Source organism: Scyliorhinus torazame, chromosome 11, assembly GCF_047496885.1.
Source record: "Scyliorhinus torazame isolate Kashiwa2021f chromosome 11, sScyTor2.1, whole genome shotgun sequence".
NCBI classification, from domain to species: domain Eukaryota; kingdom Metazoa; phylum Chordata; class Chondrichthyes; order Carcharhiniformes; family Scyliorhinidae; genus Scyliorhinus; species Scyliorhinus torazame.
Window position 1 is genome coordinate 104,662,016 of NC_092717.1, and position 18,987 is coordinate 104,681,002.

General features: G+C 49.5%; 1 protein-coding gene across 1 annotated transcript in view; it reads left to right on the forward strand.

The window, feature by feature from the left end:
• Positions 1 to 18,987, forward strand: part of trpa1b (transient receptor potential cation channel, subfamily A, member 1b) — a 256,462-nt gene that overhangs the window by 152,545 nt on the left and 84,930 nt on the right. The window contains exons 16-20 of the mRNA XM_072467568.1: positions 5,422 to 5,512; positions 11,647 to 11,706; positions 15,865 to 15,963; positions 17,018 to 17,088; positions 17,709 to 17,877. Coding sequence (XP_072323669.1) covers positions 5,422 to 5,512; positions 11,647 to 11,706; positions 15,865 to 15,963; positions 17,018 to 17,088; positions 17,709 to 17,877 — 490 coding nt within the window. The remainder of the gene's footprint in view (positions 1 to 5,421; positions 5,513 to 11,646; positions 11,707 to 15,864; positions 15,964 to 17,017; positions 17,089 to 17,708; positions 17,878 to 18,987) is intronic.

Consider the following 18,987-nt stretch of genomic DNA (forward strand, 5'->3'; position numbering starts at 1 on the left):
CCGACCAGAGACTACCCTAGGCCTGTGCCGCGCGGCCGCCCACAAATCATGGGGGGGCTACCCTGCTATTTGTGCGGCCAGTCTCAACACCCCCGGCAGCACTGCCCGTCCCGCAACGTGAACTGCAGCAGCTGCGGGCGAAAAGGACACTTCGCCAAGGTCTGCCTGGCCAGATCTAAGAACTCTAACTCACAGGCCCGCAGACCCCGCAATGTGGCAGCGTGTCTGCCGACTCCGCCCCCTCACAACACGTGCGACTCATGGGGGCCGCCATCATGGCCATCCTCCCCCACGCGGCCGGCCACGTGCGATCCATGGGGGCCGCTATCTTGGCCCCCATCTGCTATGCCGCTCGACGCGTACGATCTACACGGACAGTCATCGTGGGGCCCCCCAGCACCTCCGATCACGCCGCCGGCTACCCGCAACTCTGGACCAGTCGCGACCCAAGCACCTCCGGAGCTCCATGATGGCCGTCCGGGTTAACGGGCACGAGACGCCTTGCCTTTTCGTTTCCGGGAGCACAGAGAGCTTCATTCACCCGGACATGGTAAGAATTGCTCGCTCCCAATTTTCCCGACGCAACAAACCATCTCCCTTGCCTCTGGGTCGCACTCGGTGCAAATCCAGGGGTGCACTACTGCAACTCAGCGATATAGGGCGCTGAGTACACTAATTTTAAACTATATGTGCTCCCAGACCTCTGCGCCCCTCTCCTATTGGGACTCGACTTCCAATGTAACGTCAGGAGCCTTACTCTTAAGTTCGGGGGCCCCTACCCCTACTCACCATATGCAGCCTCGCGACACTAAAAGTCGACCGTCCCCCTCTCTTCGCAAACCTCACCGCCGACTGCAAGCCAGTCGCCACCAGAAGCAGGCGGTATAGCATGCAGGACAGGACGTTCATTAGGTCCGAGGTCCAGCATCTCTTGCGGGAGGGAGTCATCGAGGTCAGTACTAGCCCCTGGAGAGCTCAGGTGGTGGTCATCAAGACCGGGGAAAAGTTCTGGATGGTAAGTGATTACAGCCAAATCATTAACCGGTACACGCAACTCGATGCGTACCCCCTTCCCCGGATTGCAGACATGGTAAATCAGATCGCACACTACCGCGTGTTCTGCACGGTGGATCTGATGTCTACATACACCAGCTTCCAATCCGCCCGGAGGACCGCCACTACACGGCATTTGAGGCAGACGGACGCCTTTTTCATTTCCTCTGGGTCCCCTTTGGCGTCACGAACGGGGTTTTGGTGTTGCAAAGAGCAATGGACCGAATGGTGGACCAGTTCGGGCTGCGGGCCACATTTGCGTACTTGGACAATGTCATCGTCTGCGGCCATGATCAGCAGGACCATGACACCAACCTCCACCGACTTCTCCAAACCGCCCAAAAACTCAACCTCACCTACAACAAGGAGAAATGCGTTTTCCGCACAACCAGGCTAGTCATCCTCGGCTACGTCGTGGAGAACGGATTCCTAGGGCCCGACCCTGATCGTATGCGCCCCCTCCTGCAACTCTCTCTCCCTCACTGTCCCAAGGCCCTGAAGAGGTGCCTTGGATTCTTCTCCTATTACGCCCAGTGTGTCCCCCAGTATGCGGACAAAGCCCGCCCACTAATTAAGGCCACCATTTTTCCACTGGCAACTGAGGCCCGCCAAGCCTTCAGCTGCATCAAGGCGGGCATCACCAAAGCCGTGATGCGCGCGGTGGACGAGTCCGTCCCCTTCGAGGTGGAGAGCGACGCATCAGAGGTCGCTCTCGCCGCCACCCTCAACCAAGCGGGCAGACCAGTAGCGTTCTTTTCACGCACCCTCACCATCTCTGAAATTCGACACTCCTCGGTCGAAAAAGAAGCCCAAGCCATCGTGGAAGCCGTGCGGCACTGGAGGCACTACCTCGCTGGTAGGAGGTTTACCCTCGTCACCGACCAACGATCGGTAGCCTTCATGTTCGACAATACGCAGCGGGGCAAAATCAAGAACGATAAGATCTTGAGGTGGAGGATTGAACTCTCCACCTATAACTATGATATAGTATATCACCCTGGGAAGCTCAACGAGCCCCCAGATGCCCTGTCCCATGGCACATGCGCCAGCATGCAAGATGACTGACTACGGGCTATCCACGATGACCTCTGCCACCCTGGGGTCACCCGGCCCGCAGGAGGTCCTCCCCGATGCGCTCCACTCTATCAGGTCCCTCCTTTGCATGGCCACAAACCAGACTCCTCATCGCCGCTTGTTTGTTTTCCCTAGGGGAGCTACATCAGGGGCCTCGCTTTTGTCCTGGCTGAAGTCCCCGGGACCAGTCCTCCTACGAAAAGACGTTCAGAGCCATAATACCAACCCCCTGGTAGAGAGGGTCCAGCTCCTACACTCCAACCCACAATATGCTTATGTCGAACACCCCGATGGCCGACAAGATACAGTCTCTCTCCGGGACCTGCCGCCCGCAGGCTCCACCACCATCATCACCACCACTGCAGCCCCCACACTATATCCCGTCCAACCTACCATGTCCAGCGCCCCCACCCCTATATGGCTCCCGCGCTCCCTCCCACCCGCACACTGGTCCACAGGAATGAAGCTCCAGAAGAGCCGCTCCCGGAGTCCACGCCAGTGCCCGCACCGGACCCACTTCCACAGCCACCCGGACCGGCTGCAACACCAGTGCTTCGGCGATCGCAGCGCACGATCCGTGCGCCGTACCGGCTGAACCTATGAGCCCGTCACCCTTGCCGGACTTCATTTTTTAACAGGGGGTGAATGTGGTGAATGAATAGTGCTAATAATTCACCAGTGCATTTGTATCATGTTCTGCTGTTGTGTTATGTTAATAACCCTGTGGGCTCCACCTATGGGCCATTGTGTGGCTTCGCCCACAGGGGGATATGTTGGGGCATGTACGGGCTCCGCCCATGGCTCCTCCCCTTAAGAGGAAGTATAAAGAGCAGCTGACCTGCAGGCAGTTCCCAGTATTGTACCAGTCACAGGCAGGCACTGTTCTAAGTTGATTAAAACCACGGTTTACTTCTCCTCGTGTCTTTGAGTGAATTGATGGTCGCATCAGTACCCATGCCTATTAAGAGGGAGGGTGGGAGCTGCATCAAAATCCCAATGAGTAACTGCCCATCCCCACCTCCCCACAATCCGCAGGGATAGGTTTGGGATCTGTCAACTGTTCATTCAGATGCCTGTTTCCTGTCCCAAAGCAAAAATGCAGCCCAATGTCACAACATTTTGTTGCATTATATTTTTGTTCGATAGTTGAAGTGTGAATATAGGCTCATTAATGATCTGCAATAAATAATAAACTTTGTTACAGATTATTACTTGTGCAGTTATAAGGAACGTGTCTATGGTTGTCCACATAAAAACATGCTGATTATTTACATATTTAAGATAAAACCTTAACTCAGCAAAGCAGAGTGGGAATGCTTTCCCTGCAGTGGATCAAGAAAGAGTAAACCCACCTCTCAAGGAAAGGATGGACAATAAATGCTGGCATTGCAAGTAACACACTCATTTTGAGAAGGAACTTTTAAAAAGGTCCAGCCACATTGAACCTCAGCATAATATGTCGGCATGAAGCAATGCCCATTACTTACCAGGACTGGATGATTGCAGAAGCAGTTCCCACATTCCTACAGCTGGATTTTATTGGGGTGCTTGGAGCTGTGACACAGGGCCAGAAAGCCTGTGGCAACCCCACCTTGGCTGTTTGGGGAACTCCGATCACAGGTTAGGCCCACCCAGCAGCTAAATATTTGCAGTGAGGGCTCCTCAACCTTTAACATGTGTGGGGATTGTTGATATTTCTAGCCTCGGGAACTCTTTTTCAGGACGGCACGGTAGCACGATGGTTAGCATTGTTGCTTCACAGCTCCAGGGACCGGGGTTCGATTCCCTACTTGGGTCACTGTCTGTGCAGAGTCTGCACGTTCTCCCCGTGTCTGGTTGGGTTTCCTCCTGGTACTCTGGTTTCTTCCCACAGTCCAAAGATGTGCAGGTTAGGTGGATTGGCCATGCTAAATAAATAAATAAATTGCCCTTAGTGTCCAAAAAGGTTAGGTTGGGTTGCTGGGTTATGGGGATGGGGTGGAGGTGTGGACTTAAGTAGGGTGCTCTTTCCAAGGGCCGGTGCAGATTCGATGGGTCAAATGCCCTCCTTCTGCACTGTAAATTTTATGATCCGTTGATTCCATGCACAGCGGACTCTGCAGACCAAATCCTGAAAAAACAAATTTGAGCTGACCAGATTTTCAGGCAGATCTGAAGTAAGATGCAGTAACTTTTCCACAGTAGACTGTTCTGCCTATTGTGGGTTGGCCTGCAAGCACAAGAGAAGCTTTTCCAGAGAGTTTCACTGCAGCACATCTGGAGGTCAAATGGAAGTCACAGGACTATGGACTTCCCGTAACAGCCACAGGACTTCCCGTAACAGCCTCCCCGAACAGGCACCGGAATGTGGCGACTAGGGGCTTTTCACGGTAACTTCATTGAAGCCTACTTGTGACAATAAGCGATTTTCATTTTTCACTATGTGGAAAACATAGCCCAGCAGAGATCGTTTTTGAATTGGCCAATTAGTGAGCAGAGAGTGGGCTCCCTGCCCAATTGAGGATGGTGGGCAGGCTTTGAAGCTGGAGTACCAGTAGGAGGCCCTCCAGCTTGGAAGAAGCAGCGGCATACCATTTCAGAGAAGGCGTTTTCATTATGAGGCACGCTCTCTAAACTTTTTAAACTTAAAATAACGGATTGGCCGATAGGTCAGGTAATCGTCCAAAGATGTGCAGGTTGGTTGGATTTGCCATGCTAAATTGCCCCGAAGTGTCCAAAGGTTAGCTGGGGCTACGGGGATAGAGCGGGGGATTGAGCCTAGGCAGGGTGGTCATTCGAACGGTTGGTGCGGACTTGATGGGCCGAATGGCCTCCTTTTGCACTGTAGGGATTCTATGATTCAATAGACTTTGAACTATTGGCTGCACACCACTTGAAGGCAGGTAGCCCTGTCAACACTGATCCTGCCACCAGGAAAGCAGTCCGGGGGCAGGAAGCAGCAGCTTGGCCAGTGGTGCTCATTTTCACTCTCACCCGTCTCTGCACTTGCGTCAAGTGCTGAAAATCCTGCAAGTGTGGCCAAGAAGTTTTGTGAGAGAAGTAGAAGCTCATGGCTGTGTGGAGTATTCCATTGTGACTGGGAGAGAGAGCTGGAAGAAGAGGGAAGAATAATTGATAGCACCGAGGCTAAAATAAGATGCTACAAGAAAATATACCAGGGTCTCACAGGTTAAGATATCTCCCTCCAGGTGAATGAAGCGAAACCATCCTCAGATAAATACATTCAAAGGTGCACATAAACCACCTAACATTGTCAGCAACTTAACTATTAATGTTCTAATCCTTTGCATTTAGATTGGCTGAGGCGACAGCAGTCTTCCTTCCTGGCTCCTCCATGCAATGCCCAGTAATGGAGTTGATTGAACACCTCCCGGAAGGTTTCAAAGTAAGTTCATTCCGTAATGATGTAAGAAATTGTAAATGGATTAGGTTGTTATTATTTATTTTAACAAAGAACTTCAGCTACTTTTGGTTCTCGCAAGGTGGAGTATGGTTTTTTTCAGTAAGTAATAAAACAAACAATCTTTATTGTCACAAGTAGGCTTACATTAACACTGCAATGAAGTTACTGTGAAAAGCCCCTAGTCGCCACATTCCGGCGCTTGTTCGGGTACACCGAGGGAGAATTCAGAATTCTCAGCTGGTACGGGAATTGAACCCACGCTGCTGGCTTTGTTCTGCATCACAAACCAGCTGTCGAGCCCACTGAGCTAAACCAGCCCCCACCAGAGAATCAATTGTGACATGAGGAAAAAAAAATTCACACAACGAGTGGTTAGGCTCTTGCTTGCTCTGCTTGAGAGTATGATGGAGGCAAGTCCAACTGAAGTATTCAAAGGGGAATTAGACTGTTATGTGAAAAGAATGAATGTGCAGGGTTAAGGGGCGAAAGCATTTCGGTGAGATGAGCTGTCGGAGAGCTGGTGCAGACACAATGGGCCAAATGGCCTCCTTTTGCATCATAGCAATTCTGTGGTACTCAGCCCGTTCATATATGTTGCAATGTCATTGACCGAGGTCACTCCCTGCATAATCTTAGCATAATGGTTGGGATCCCATCTCCCAAGCAATCTCACTCTCACTACTTCACTGTGAATATTGTAAGATATGGAAGAATTAAGTATTACTGAACTAACCTGAGGTGAAATTCTCCGTAATCGGCGCGATGTCCGCCGACCGGCGCCAAAAACGGCGCAAATCAGTCCGGCATCGCGCCTCCCCAAAGGTGCGGAATCCTCCGCATCTTGAGCGGGCAAGCCCTAACCTTGAGGGGCTAGGCCCGCGCCGGACTGATTTTCGACCCGCCCACTGGCGGGAAAGGCCTTTGGTGCCCCGCCAGCTGGCTCGGAAATGACATTGCCGGGCGGCGCGTGCGCGGGAGCGTTAGCGGCTGCTCACGGCATCCCTGCGCATGCGCAGTGGAGGGGGTCTCTTCCACATCCGCCATGGTGGAGACCATGGCGAAGGCGGAAGGAAAAGAGTGCCCCCACGGCACAGGCCCACCCGCGGATTGGTGGGCCCCGATCGCGGGCCAGGCCACCGTGGGGGCACCCCCCGGGGCCAGATTGCCCCGCGCCCCCCCAGGACCCCGGAGCCCGCCCGCGCCGCCTTGTCCCGCCGGTAAGAGAGGTGGTTTAATCCACGCCGGCGGGACAGGCATTCTGGCAGCGGGACTTCGGCCCATTCGGTCCGGAGAATCGCCGGGGAGGAGGGGGGGGGGGCCGCCAACCGGCGCGGCGCGATTCCCGCCCCCGCCGAATCTCCGGTGCCGGAGAATTCGGTAACCGGCGGGGGCGGGATTCACGCCAGCCCCCGGCGATTCTCCGACCCGGCTATGTCCGGAGGAAGTGTATAGTACTACGATGAGAAAATCGGCGAGGCTCCAGCACCGACCCTCCGACCAGTGTGGGGCTAGCAGCCGCGCCACGTAAAACACACGGCCTTCATGAAATAAATGGCTGGAAAATTTCCTGTTCTGTGGCTGCACGGCGACGACCTATAGTGGTAGCGCAGTAAAAACATGGCATCGGCTACGTGCGGGCACGACCTGCCAGATAGTGCCCCCTGGACACTGCCTCACCATCACCAGGCTACTCCCCACCGGTCCCCCCAGCCCTCGCTGAAGCCCGGTCAGCGACATGGCTGCCCCCAATTGTGGGGGCGCTGGACACAGTCCGCAGCCACCACACCGGGTTCCTGAAAACTGACAGGACACGTGTCCCGCGCGGTCAGGAACTTGGCCCATCGGAGGCGGAGCATTGGGGGATGGCCTTCAGGTAACATCCTGAGGCTGTCCCAACGATGTGTGGCGTACTCCCCGATGACGCTGTTTTGGAGGGGGCGGAGCATCCGAAAACAGGCATAAATTCGATCATTTAAGGGGATTCGCCGCCTGATCGCTGATTACGAAATTGGCGTTGTCAAGCGGAGAATCCCGCTCCTAGTTTCTTGATTAAGGTGCATTTGAACGAGACAGGTGTTTTTTTTTGTGACCTTATGTCCTTCAGCAACTTCATCATTCACGCATGGGCATAGATTGGATGAGAAGGCTTGCAACAGACGGTCTATTGGCGGGTATGAACAATGACCTTGAAGTCAATGTCAAGAGGTGCGTGGCATGACAGAAATAAATGCCAGGTCAGCACAAATAACCATTGATTCCATATGATGTTCCCACCCATCCTTGGTCCAAAATCACAACCAGCCTCATTCATGTCCACGACACTGACTGCATCGTCATTTACTACAGACCCCACTATTTGACAATTACACAACACAGCAAGCACAACTGTCGTGCACAATCCAAGTGCTATTTTCAGCTAATTTGGTGTGCCTAGAATGATCCAAATCAAAAGACGAAAGCAGAATTGGATAGACTATATTTTGAGGAAGTCATGGAACAACATTACACGGCAAGCTCTCACATGGAACACGCAAGGAAAGAGAAAGCAAGGCAGACCAAGAAACACATGGAGGTGGAATGCAGAAAAGGAGATGGGAGCCGAGGGCTATACATGGCAACAACTGGAGAGTTTGGCCAAAGACTGGATCAGATGGAGAGAATTTGTTCAAGGCACATGTTCCATCAAGGAGTGAAAAAGCTAAGAAGAAAGAGAAGGAGAACGAAGTGGAATATCGATCACACTACTTTTGCTCCTCAGTATCCCAGGCCTAATGACCTAGCTGAATGACACACACTATAAAATCCCTAATTATCAATCATAGACAGACCAAGCAAGATCTGCAAGAATATTGCAATGTTACATCTGAGAGCGACACATTTAAGTGTATCAATTCATCTACTCTTACCCATTCTACCCCTTCAGAAACTAGAGAGAAACTTTTAAAACTGCGTGAAGGGATGAGCCCCATGCACCAGGTAAATGAAGGTACAGAATTGCCAAGTTCACAGTTGGGACAAGGTTTGCATACAGAATCCCACAGATGGTATGTGACAACCAGCTGAGGTGATAAGGATTTTTTAAGAACTCAGGTTATGCAAAGTTATTGCACAGAAAGGCACAATGTAAGAAATAACTGAGGACAAATCAAATCCATTCCATCTCTTCATACCACCGTGCAGTCCTATTGCATTGAGGACCAGGTCCTGAATGAAACCAGGAATAGCATCCAAGAATGTCAATCACACAGATCAATGTGAGTAATTCAAAAAATCTCCAGACAAGGTAACCATTACAAGATACGGAAATATCAGCAGATTACTTCATCGCTTTAGAGATTCGTAAATCCATCAGTTCTCTGCAGTTATGTGATAGTAACTAAACATGTACATGTATTGTAAATAATTGCACTTCTTTTGAAGGGAGAATATTTGTTTAAAAAGAAAAGGGGATGTTGTAATATGCTTTTCAGGGATTGCAGCATGGCATCGCTAGGTTATTCGGTCCAATTTTAGTTTAGTTTTTGCTTCAAGCAGAATTCACACATGCAGCTCTGATGTCTTCATGTTTTCTGTCCTTGTATATCTGTTTACATGTACCTCGTAAATGAACCCACAACATGTTTACCCAATCCCTTAAGAGTGATTGATGCCTTTATATAATTATAAAAAGACAACACGCAGGAATTAATGCACTCTCATGTCTTCCTTCCATTCATCACTTACACTGCTTCCTGGGATTATTGCTTTGATTTAGGAGATGCAACAGTCTTTCTTTGGAAGCTGAGATTGGCTGGTTCCTTCTCTTTGTCGTGTTTTGTTCCTTGCTCCTTGCTGTTAGAGCTTCAGAAGAGGTGTGCATGCAGCTTCAACACTTACTTCACGAGGAAGGTGCTGGCTAGCCTCTAAACTGCTGTAGTGAGGTAAATGCTGCAATATGCTGTGAATTCTTGAAAATAGATTAGGATGAGCACTGAGCAATGAGGTGGACGTAATTAACTCCAATTGTCTAGATCTCAGTGGTATCTATGGCTGGCAGGAATCTTGCTGATAAGAACAACAACTTGCATTTATGTGGCACCTCTAAATGAGTAAAATGTCCCATGGTGCTGCATAGGAACATTGTCAAACAAACGTTGACATATGCTAAATGTTTTGGCTACAACTTCCGATGGAGTGGCAATTGAGTCAGATTGTCACTTTTCTCGAAATTACTTATCTGGAAATCGAGGTTATCAAGGTCTTACCCTACCTTTCAGCTCAGGCTGGGTGAGATCTGTACTGTGGAGTGCACTCCCAAGGCCTACTATCGAGGGCAGCTCAATCGCAAGAGGTAATCCAAGCCCACCTATTTTTTGTGCCACTAGCTGCCATAATTCAGGTAAGTTTAGGCACAGCGGGGTTTAAAGGTTTTTGACAAGCCAGGGAGAAGGTAAGTTTATAAGGTAAGTGGGCAGGATTTGGAGCGGGATGTTCGGGTTGGGACTGGGGGTGGAGGCCAGCAGTCAGGCCAGGGTGGGGACGAAAGGGGAGTTGGGCCTGGATTGGGGCCTGGGGGGGTTAAGGGAGTCGGGCCTTGTGTTGGGGGGGTTAAGGGAATCGGGCCTTGTGTTGGGGGGGGCGGGGTTTGGGGCATTGCAGGATGTTGGGAATTTGGCTTTGGGAGGGTGCAGGGCGTGGGTTGCGACTTGGGTCTTTGGGGTTGTTGTTTCCCATGGAGAGGTGAGAAAGAATCAGGTAAGGATGGGGAGTTCTCCTTGGTGGTGGCGATGTGGGGGGGGGGGGGGGGTGCAGGGGAGGAAGTCCTGTGAAGGGGATAGTTAGGGGATGGGGGAAGTCTTGGAGAGATGGGGAATCCAATGGACGAAGGGCTAATTGTGGAGTACGGGTCCGGGATGGAGGAGTCCCCCGGGTGTTTAGAGCGGTGTTGGAGGGTGCCCTGTGGTTAGCCAGAGTGGGGAGTTGGTGGAGTTTCCTGGAGACTCGGGGATATAGGCAGAGTTCCACTGGAGGTCAGTGTGGATCTCTATAATAGTTACCCAGGCGCGTGAAGAGGTTTTAACTCTTCTAAAGTTTTCTGGAAAAATATTGATGTAACACAGTCAGAGCTATCCGAAGTTTGCGATCTAAATCAAATGTTCAGATGGTTCCCAGAGCAGGGCAATTGCCCGGGGGAAGTTTGGAGTCACTGGACAATTGCCTTGCAATCTTTACCATTACACTGCCGTGGAGCTCGGAAGTTACGGCCCAATGTAATATTATCCCAAGTGTCCAAAAGCTTGGTCAAAGCATTTGGGTTTGAAGAATGTCTTAAAGGAGAAAAGATCAGTGGAGCACCAGGCAGAAGAAATTCCAGTCTGCGGCCTAATTGTTTAAATGTACAACTGCCAATGGTGGGTTTTGGGAATTTGGGGATCTCCAGAGGCCAGCAGTGGAAGGGTACAGAGGACTACACAACTGCAGTTGGTTATGGACAGAGGGAGGAATGAGGCCATGGGGGAATTTCAACACAATTTTTAAATTTAATGCATTGATGAACCAGGAATCAAAGAACAGCATTGAGCTGATACGGTCTTGCTAAGGGAACATCTGTTATTTCCCGCTCTGCATTGGAATCTGCTCTGAGTTCCCATTCATTTCAACTGTTGCGTAGAAAACATGTTCCAAATATATTAAATTGTTAAATCAGTTTATTTGACCCAGATTAGCTTCAAGGTGATTTTGGGATCCATCGCGGACATATTTGATATACATTTTGGTTTTGTGCTGCTTAATGGAGTTTTAAATATTTGAAGCAGCTAAAGATGAATTAAATGCAAATGGTTAAACCTACTTTGTGGTTGGTTCTGTGGCACAATTGACTCCAACTGAGATATTTAAATCATTCCTTTCTCTCCTCTGTTGCTCAACTTCAATCTTGTCTAAGATTTCTATTTTATTATCCCGCCCTACCCGATTATCTCACTGTGCGCAGAATTCTTTATTTCCATTGCTTTCATGTATAAACTAAATTGCTCTAATCTTTCTGACAGATCTAGTTACTCAGTGTGTGATAATTGTATGCTGTGACCTTGAAATTTTTCCAACAATCTTTAGGAGACTTTTGCATTTATTTTAAGGGCCTTTTGGACAGATGTATGACAGAATCATCAGAAGACAGGAAGAATATTGACTTCTCGGTAAGTGTGCATCTTATCTGAATCTGTGGTCAGCTATATAATGATGACATGCCCGTTACAACAGGGTGAGGGGGAATGAATTGGCTCCACTGTATTCAGCCCCCTCAGTTGGTTGCAACAAAGGTTTTAAAAAATTATTTTCCAATCCAAATGTATTTACTTCTTAATAAGCAGCCAATCAAATCAAGGTTTCTTGAGTCAAAGCAATAGTAAGTTTATTAGTTACTACCCTGAGAAAAAATATGAAAGACACAATGACTCACATACACAGGTCTCAAGTAATAAAAGTTAGAGTCCAAATAAAAGTTAAAAGAATATATGGTTAAGCCCTTTGCTTGTCCTTGGGGCATAGATTGTTGCAGCTGTTTGAAGTTATCTGGTTCTGTTTAAGCTCCTGGAGTTGGATTGAAATTCAGGTACCTGCACCTTGCTGGAGACAACATTGGCTTCAAAGAGAGAGAGGCCTCATGGGCTTCCTGCCCTGAATGCTGGCTCACCAGCTGAATCACCGGGACCGCGCTCGCCAGCCCCCCGCTAACAATGTTGAACAGCACTTAAGCTGCACATGCTCAGTCAATCCCAGCCAGCTGAGGAGACTGGCCCGAAGATTTGGGAATGCTGACCTGGGGAAACTCCTGGATGCCATGGCAGCCAGGAGGGCTGTCCTGTTCCCCCAAGGGTCCTGGAGGGTGAGCCACAAGGCAGCCAGTGTTGCCTGGGATGCGGTGGCGGCAGCAGTTAACTCGGGCAGTGTGATCAGGAGGACTGGCCTCTAGTGCAGGAAGAAGGTCAACGACCTACACCAGGCAGCACGAGTGAGTAGACACCAAAGTCCCACCCTTCTAACCCCCCCCTCCCCCCAAGGGAGTAACCCCCAGGCGACCCCAACCATCCCTCCATCACCCTCCCCCTCAATCCTCCCTCCACTCACCCCTTCAACTCTTCCTCCACCCCAACCACTCCTTCACACCCGCCACCACAACTGTGAACCACGCGTGTGACTAACGATGCTCTCTCTGTGTCCCCTCAGGAAAAGCTGTCCCATAATCGGCAGGCGAGGGGCCAGACATGGCGGTGGGGTGCCGGACTTGAGAATCCTTGCCTCCTTCGAGGAGCGGGGCCTGGAGGTGACTGGTGTGGCCGAGGACAGGGTGGTCACCCACGCAGAGGCCGGCGGCGCTGCAGAGGTGACAAACCATCGGGCTCCACCCGGAGGACCTGTCAAACCTGAGTTGTTATTGTCTTACTGACTGACTCATCCCTCCCACTGACCATATGTCCATTCTCCCGCAGGTCCTCCAGCAGGAGGCGCCGGCCCATCCCGTGCGGTACCCTATCCTGACTCCGAGGAGAACACCTCGGAGAAGAGCTCCGAGGATGCAACTGTTATAGTCACGGAACACCTGTCATCCCCACCCTCCACCAACGCAGATACACACACCTTGATGGGAAATGTTAATGGTCAGGCTTCTGGGGCACAATATGATGAGCACCACACAGCTGCTGATGTACATCTGGTGGAGGTGGGAATCCCCAGGCCAGACAGCAGTTGGAGGTTTGCTGGATTCCTGGACCCAGCTGGTCCCAGCCTGATGCTGAGCCTATGGAACGGAGGTACCTGGAGCTGATGGAGACGATAGGGACCAACCTGAATGTTCAGAGGGAGATGTCAGCATCACTCCAGCAAATCCATAGCCGCTTGGAGGAGTCCCAGGCTACAAGCGCATGCGATGGCGCCGACAATGAGTGGCACCGAGGTCATCACTGCTAGGGTGGCGACCACAGTGGAGAGACTGATGCACGACGTCGGCACCGTGGGTGAAGGTGTCCAAGGCATTGCATAGTCGGAGACGGACATGGCTGAGGGTCTCGACAGTATGTCTGCCTCACTGGGGAATGTCACCCAGAGACCAACCTTGATGAGGTTCTGCGGGACATGCCCTGCTCTCAGATAGGAATGGCCGAGGCACTGCGGAGCTTGTCCCAGTCACAAGTGGACATGGCTGAGGCACTGCAGGGCATGTCCCAGTCACTGAGGTGCATCGCCGAGGGCGTTGACACGATGGTGCGGACCATGGGGAACCGCCAGGGCTGTCACCGCCAGATGATACAGCGGTAGCCGGGCCTCGAACCAGCTGCCCCTCCATTCAAGGTGAACCCTAGGGCTTGAAGGAGGGGGCACTAAGTGCCAACCCGGACCCGTCCCATGGAGTGACATCAGTGGCAAGCAGCTACCCCAATGAGGGCTGTGTCACAGGATCAGCACACGGGACAGGGCGGCACAGCTGTGCATGTGCCTCGACAAGTGAGCTGATGCCCCCTGGGCCCAGAGCCCCAGAGGACGCCCTCCAGAGGCATTGACAGCCACAGGACGAGGTAGGCAGCTGGCTGCCTCCACCTCAGATGTGCATCCTGGGGACACTCAAGACGTAGTGGTAGAGCTGGGAGGGCCAGGAATGTTGAGGATCACACAGGGCACTGGGGGATGGTTAGGTAGGGGGTGGGGAGGGGGTTGAGTTGGGGGCTGGGGGGGTTGAGGGCGGCGGCACTACTGGTAATGGGGTATTGTACAGCACATTAAACAATTTTTTGCACAAACTTGATGCCTCTGTCACTCTCTTCTGCAATGCGGCTGACCTCCGAACCCTTGTCCCATCTTTCCAGGCAGCCCATCCTCCCCGTGGTGACCACCCATCCCCTGGCTGTGGTCATGTACCCGGAGCTGTGTCCCATCCCCTGGGGATCAGATGTTGGCTGCTGCCTGTGTGGTGTTGACTCCTACAGAGTGTCCAGGCATCAAGGTGCGATCAGAATGCTAGGCAATGATTCCCACATGCTATATGGCCGGCCCACCCATGGGAATCCACTTGGCTTGTGGCAAGTGCTTATTTCACCACGATTGCCAATTCCCCATTAGCGATAGCCTTCAGCGGCGTAGCCAGAGGCCTCACTCAGCAGTCGGTGGGGGTAATGGGTGATCGGTGGGGCAGACAGGCAGGAACAAGGATTGCCCCCGGAATGGGGTTGGGGTCCAGGGGTTGGCATGGTGGTGCCGCGATCGATTTCCCCCGGTTGCCCCCCCCCCCCCCCCCCCAGCGCCTCCCCCTCCAGCATCCCATGGCGGCCCACTAATGTGGAGGTTCTGCACGCCCCCCCCCCACCCCCCTGCGAGCACTGGGGTGGCAAGCCCAGCGCCCCCGGCTACTCACCTCCTCAGCTCGCCACAGAAGCATTTACGCCAGGTTCATGTTTTTCAAAAGACGTACTAATTAGCGCCAGCGTGAACACTTGCTGGGGAGGCCGATGAATGACAGGAGACCGTTGGATATGGGGTGGTTCCGCTAATTGCATGGAAAGGGGCTTAAGTGGTGATAATTGGTTTCTCACCACAGTACGGCGAGGTCCCGATTCCGCCTACGGGAGCAGGCCGGTTGCATCGCAAACTGGCTCAGGCACGGTTCCCGTTTTTGGCCTCTCTCGCTATTCACTGGCCTCGTTATGCTTGAGCGTGAGTGTAACGAGACCGGACGACCACACCCAATGGTTCCTCACTGCTCTCTTCAGCAGTTTTTTCCAGATTACGTTTGTTTCTCTCTCTTTATGGATTAGCAAAACGCCTGTCTGTATGGAATTAGAAGAACATACCTTGTAGTCATTGTAGTAGGACAAGTAATCACATTTTTGATCTTTCATCTCAGAAACATTTGACACATTTCAAAATAACAGAAATGAACAGGGGATGGGGTTATGTTGTCTTCTACAAAGTGTTTCAAATGTCTATTGGTATCTGGCTGGTTAGACGTTCCCATTAGCTCAGCAAAATTGCAAATGACTAAAGTCTAGGACAATGCATTTACACATTTCTTTCAAGACTTCCTTTTTAAAATGGACCTTGACATCCTTAGGTGTGGAATTCCAGGAGCAACATATTAGCAGTGCAATCCAAATATTAACTTTCCAGAAAAGGTCAACTTACAATTTCTGACATCAAGTGACTCGTGGCAGCCACTTTTGGTCATGTAATTTCTTGTAAAAAGCAGTTCCTTTTTTGAAACAGTTCAATATGTCTTTGGTTAGCTGGTGAATTTATAGATCAATCTCAGTGTTAATTTCCCATCATCATGACAACCTTTGATTTCATATTATTTTGTTATCCAGATTGAATACAATTTCCAATTTTTACAATGTCCTCTTAAATTAAAAGAAACGCTCAACCAGGAAGGATATGCTCAATACACACCACTAGCATCTTTAAATGTAAGTATGCTTTTTGCATCTGGTAGTTATTTATAATAATGAGTGCACCCCAGTAGAAATTGTCTGGTTGTATTTCAGTAAACCTTGCTAAGGGACTTTACAATAGGTTATTTTACATCTTGTGGAATTAGTGGAGAGATGCGACAAAAAACTTAGCAGAATTCCCAGAGGCAAAAAAAATGTTTTTCATGGCTGGGGGTCTGTTTACAAGCTGGTTACTAGTGTTTTCCACAAGGAGTTGTGTCAATCAGTTATAATGCTTACCTGTATAGGTCCTAACTACTGTGAATGGGCCCTGGAGGCCTGCCAGTAGCCCTGACATTCCAGATTGTCACTGGGTGCTTTCCTCCAGGCAATTGATCCATCCCCTCAACACATTGAGAAATTGGAGACTGGCTAGAAAATTCCCAGGTAGCCTCTTTGATCCTTGTCCAACAAAGCTCTTAATGAGAGTAATTACTTGCCTGCTTTCTGGATGTGAATGGATTTCCTGGGGTCCAGGCACTTGACATACATGGTAAGAAAGCCAGTACACCAGCCGGCCTTGCAATTTTCTGTCCATAACCACCTCCATTTATGATGTCAGCATGGCCTGAAAGTTCAGCCACTGATGTTGAAAACAAACTTCCCAAACTGCTGCAATGGTCCACCTGAAACAGATAAGATCACACCAGAATGTGACAGCTGGTGCAGTGGGCCAAAGACCCTCCCAGGTAACTCTGGCGACTGTACCAAATCACAGCTCACCTAAAAGTTTCAACAGTGCAAGAAATCCAATTCTGCTTCATCACATCATCACTGAAAATCAGTTCTGAATATACTAACTAAATATAACTGGTACATCTGGAATCATGTAGAGTTCAAGCATAGCATATTAGGACTATCTTATGGGTCACCTATGTAAATCCTTTATATCGTTCATGGCGAAGAACACATGAATCATAAAGGATAACTCCAATGGTTCATCTAAATCATTTCAACAGTTGCTTTGGTAACGGTTGTTTATTCATTTTTCCATTTGAATCTGTTGAGGTGTTTCTGTTTTATCTTTTAGGCAATGATGCGCTACAATCGAGCAGAGCTTTTGAATCATCCAGTTTGTACACAGTTTCTTAAAATGAAATGGTATGCAGGGGGTTGGATTATGAACAGCATGTCAAGATGTCCTGGTATAATTCTTTAACATGTTTGCAGGTTCTTAACTGCAACTTACAAACCATTATTCAATACAAATTGTGAACTTCATACATTATGCATTTAAAATTTAATATTTTTGCAATCTCTAAGAGCAATTTACCATCTGAAGGAACCAAACGCCATAGTTTAAATTCTTAACATTTCTGGGCCAGAGAGATTGTTTGCCATTGCGTTAAAAATCATCACATTGTTAAAATGGTACATCCTCTATTCATTGCGAGATTTAACTTTCTACCACAAGATCAATGTACAATTATTATATAAATAACGAGTGGATGCAGTTTGTTCAATGGTGGAGTGGCATCAACAAGATTTTGGGAATTCACAAATCATAGCATATCTTTCCATCTTCTGAACTTGCTGGATGTTTAACACATGAAGAACAACATATCTCGCTAACAGATTGTTATTTTTCCAGCAAGATCCTCTCATGCATGTAATCTCCATTTGAGTGTTGGCATAGAAGAGGGAAAGAATGGTTTTGTTTTTTGTGGTTAGTTTTGAAATTTGCAAGGGACTAATGAATTTGACTTCTTTTTTTTAAATAGGCAGGCATATGGACTTAGAGCACATATCATTAACATGGCCCTCTATTCATTCCTACTTCTGCCATTAACGTTCCTCATTATTGTTTCACGAGCACACGCTTTTGATGATGCAGTACCGAATACCTCCAATTTTACTGAAACAGTGGAAGTGGACTGGAAGGAATATCAGGTGTGTTCATGGGAAAGACATTCTTTAGTTCTTTATGCAAAGTAGGGATTGTTAATGTATTATCTAATTTTTGCCCAAGCCCTGATGAGCCAGGAATCTTACACAATTAATAAAGATCTGAATATTTTTTCTAGCTTATTCTGTATTTTCTTCACTGCCTCTTTGATTCAACTGCCTCTCCAAGTTTAGTATCATCTCATTAGAGTAAGAGCTGTGCAAGTTTCACCATCTCATTCCACCACACGTTGTGTAGCATTTTAATGATTAATGTTAACAACACTCAAGAAGCTCAACACCATCTTGGAAATATATCATCGTTCCTTCACTGTCGCTGGGGCAAAATCCTGGAACTCCCTCCCTAACAGCACAGGGATTGCAGCGGTTCAAGAAGGCACCTCACCACCACCTTCTGAAGGGCAACTAAGGATGGGCAATAAATGCTGGCCTAACCAGCGACGTCTACATCCCGTAAATCACTTTGAAAAAAGTCACCCATGACAGAATATATTGGTGTCGCTCTGAAAATCATATCAGACAAAACATGTAGAAGAACTAATTGAGCCTCATTATTTCATTTCAATAACATTCACTGTGCCTTCCATGGAGTGGTGAACGTGACTTATTTGTTCAAGTCATATTTACAGTGTAACTGAGATGCATTTGGCAGTCATCTGTGTCATGGAGGCTCTCCTGAGGACACCTCCAGAGGTTGCTGCCCCTGCTTCCATCACTGGACCCTGCTGCACATATAGGGTGGGATATTCTGGTCCCATCCGCCCTAAGGACGGAAATTCCTGCCTGAGGTCAATGGACCTTCCAACGGTCCGTCAAATTGTCTGTCCCACCTGCGATGATTCCTGGGGTAGGTGGAACCAAAACATTAACCCATGGCCCCTCAGTCAGAGGGGTGGCATGGCAGAGGCTAATGAGGGTGTACCATGAGGAGGTGGCATCATTGCTCTCCTCTGTGACATTCTTGGCCCTTGTTGGGTGTGCTGGATGCCTGGCAGAACACATCAGTTGGGGTGGAACTGGCATCGTCTCCAAGGACTTCTGTTCCACCAGTGACACTGCCTGACCCATGTGACTCAGCTTCTCATAGACCCCATG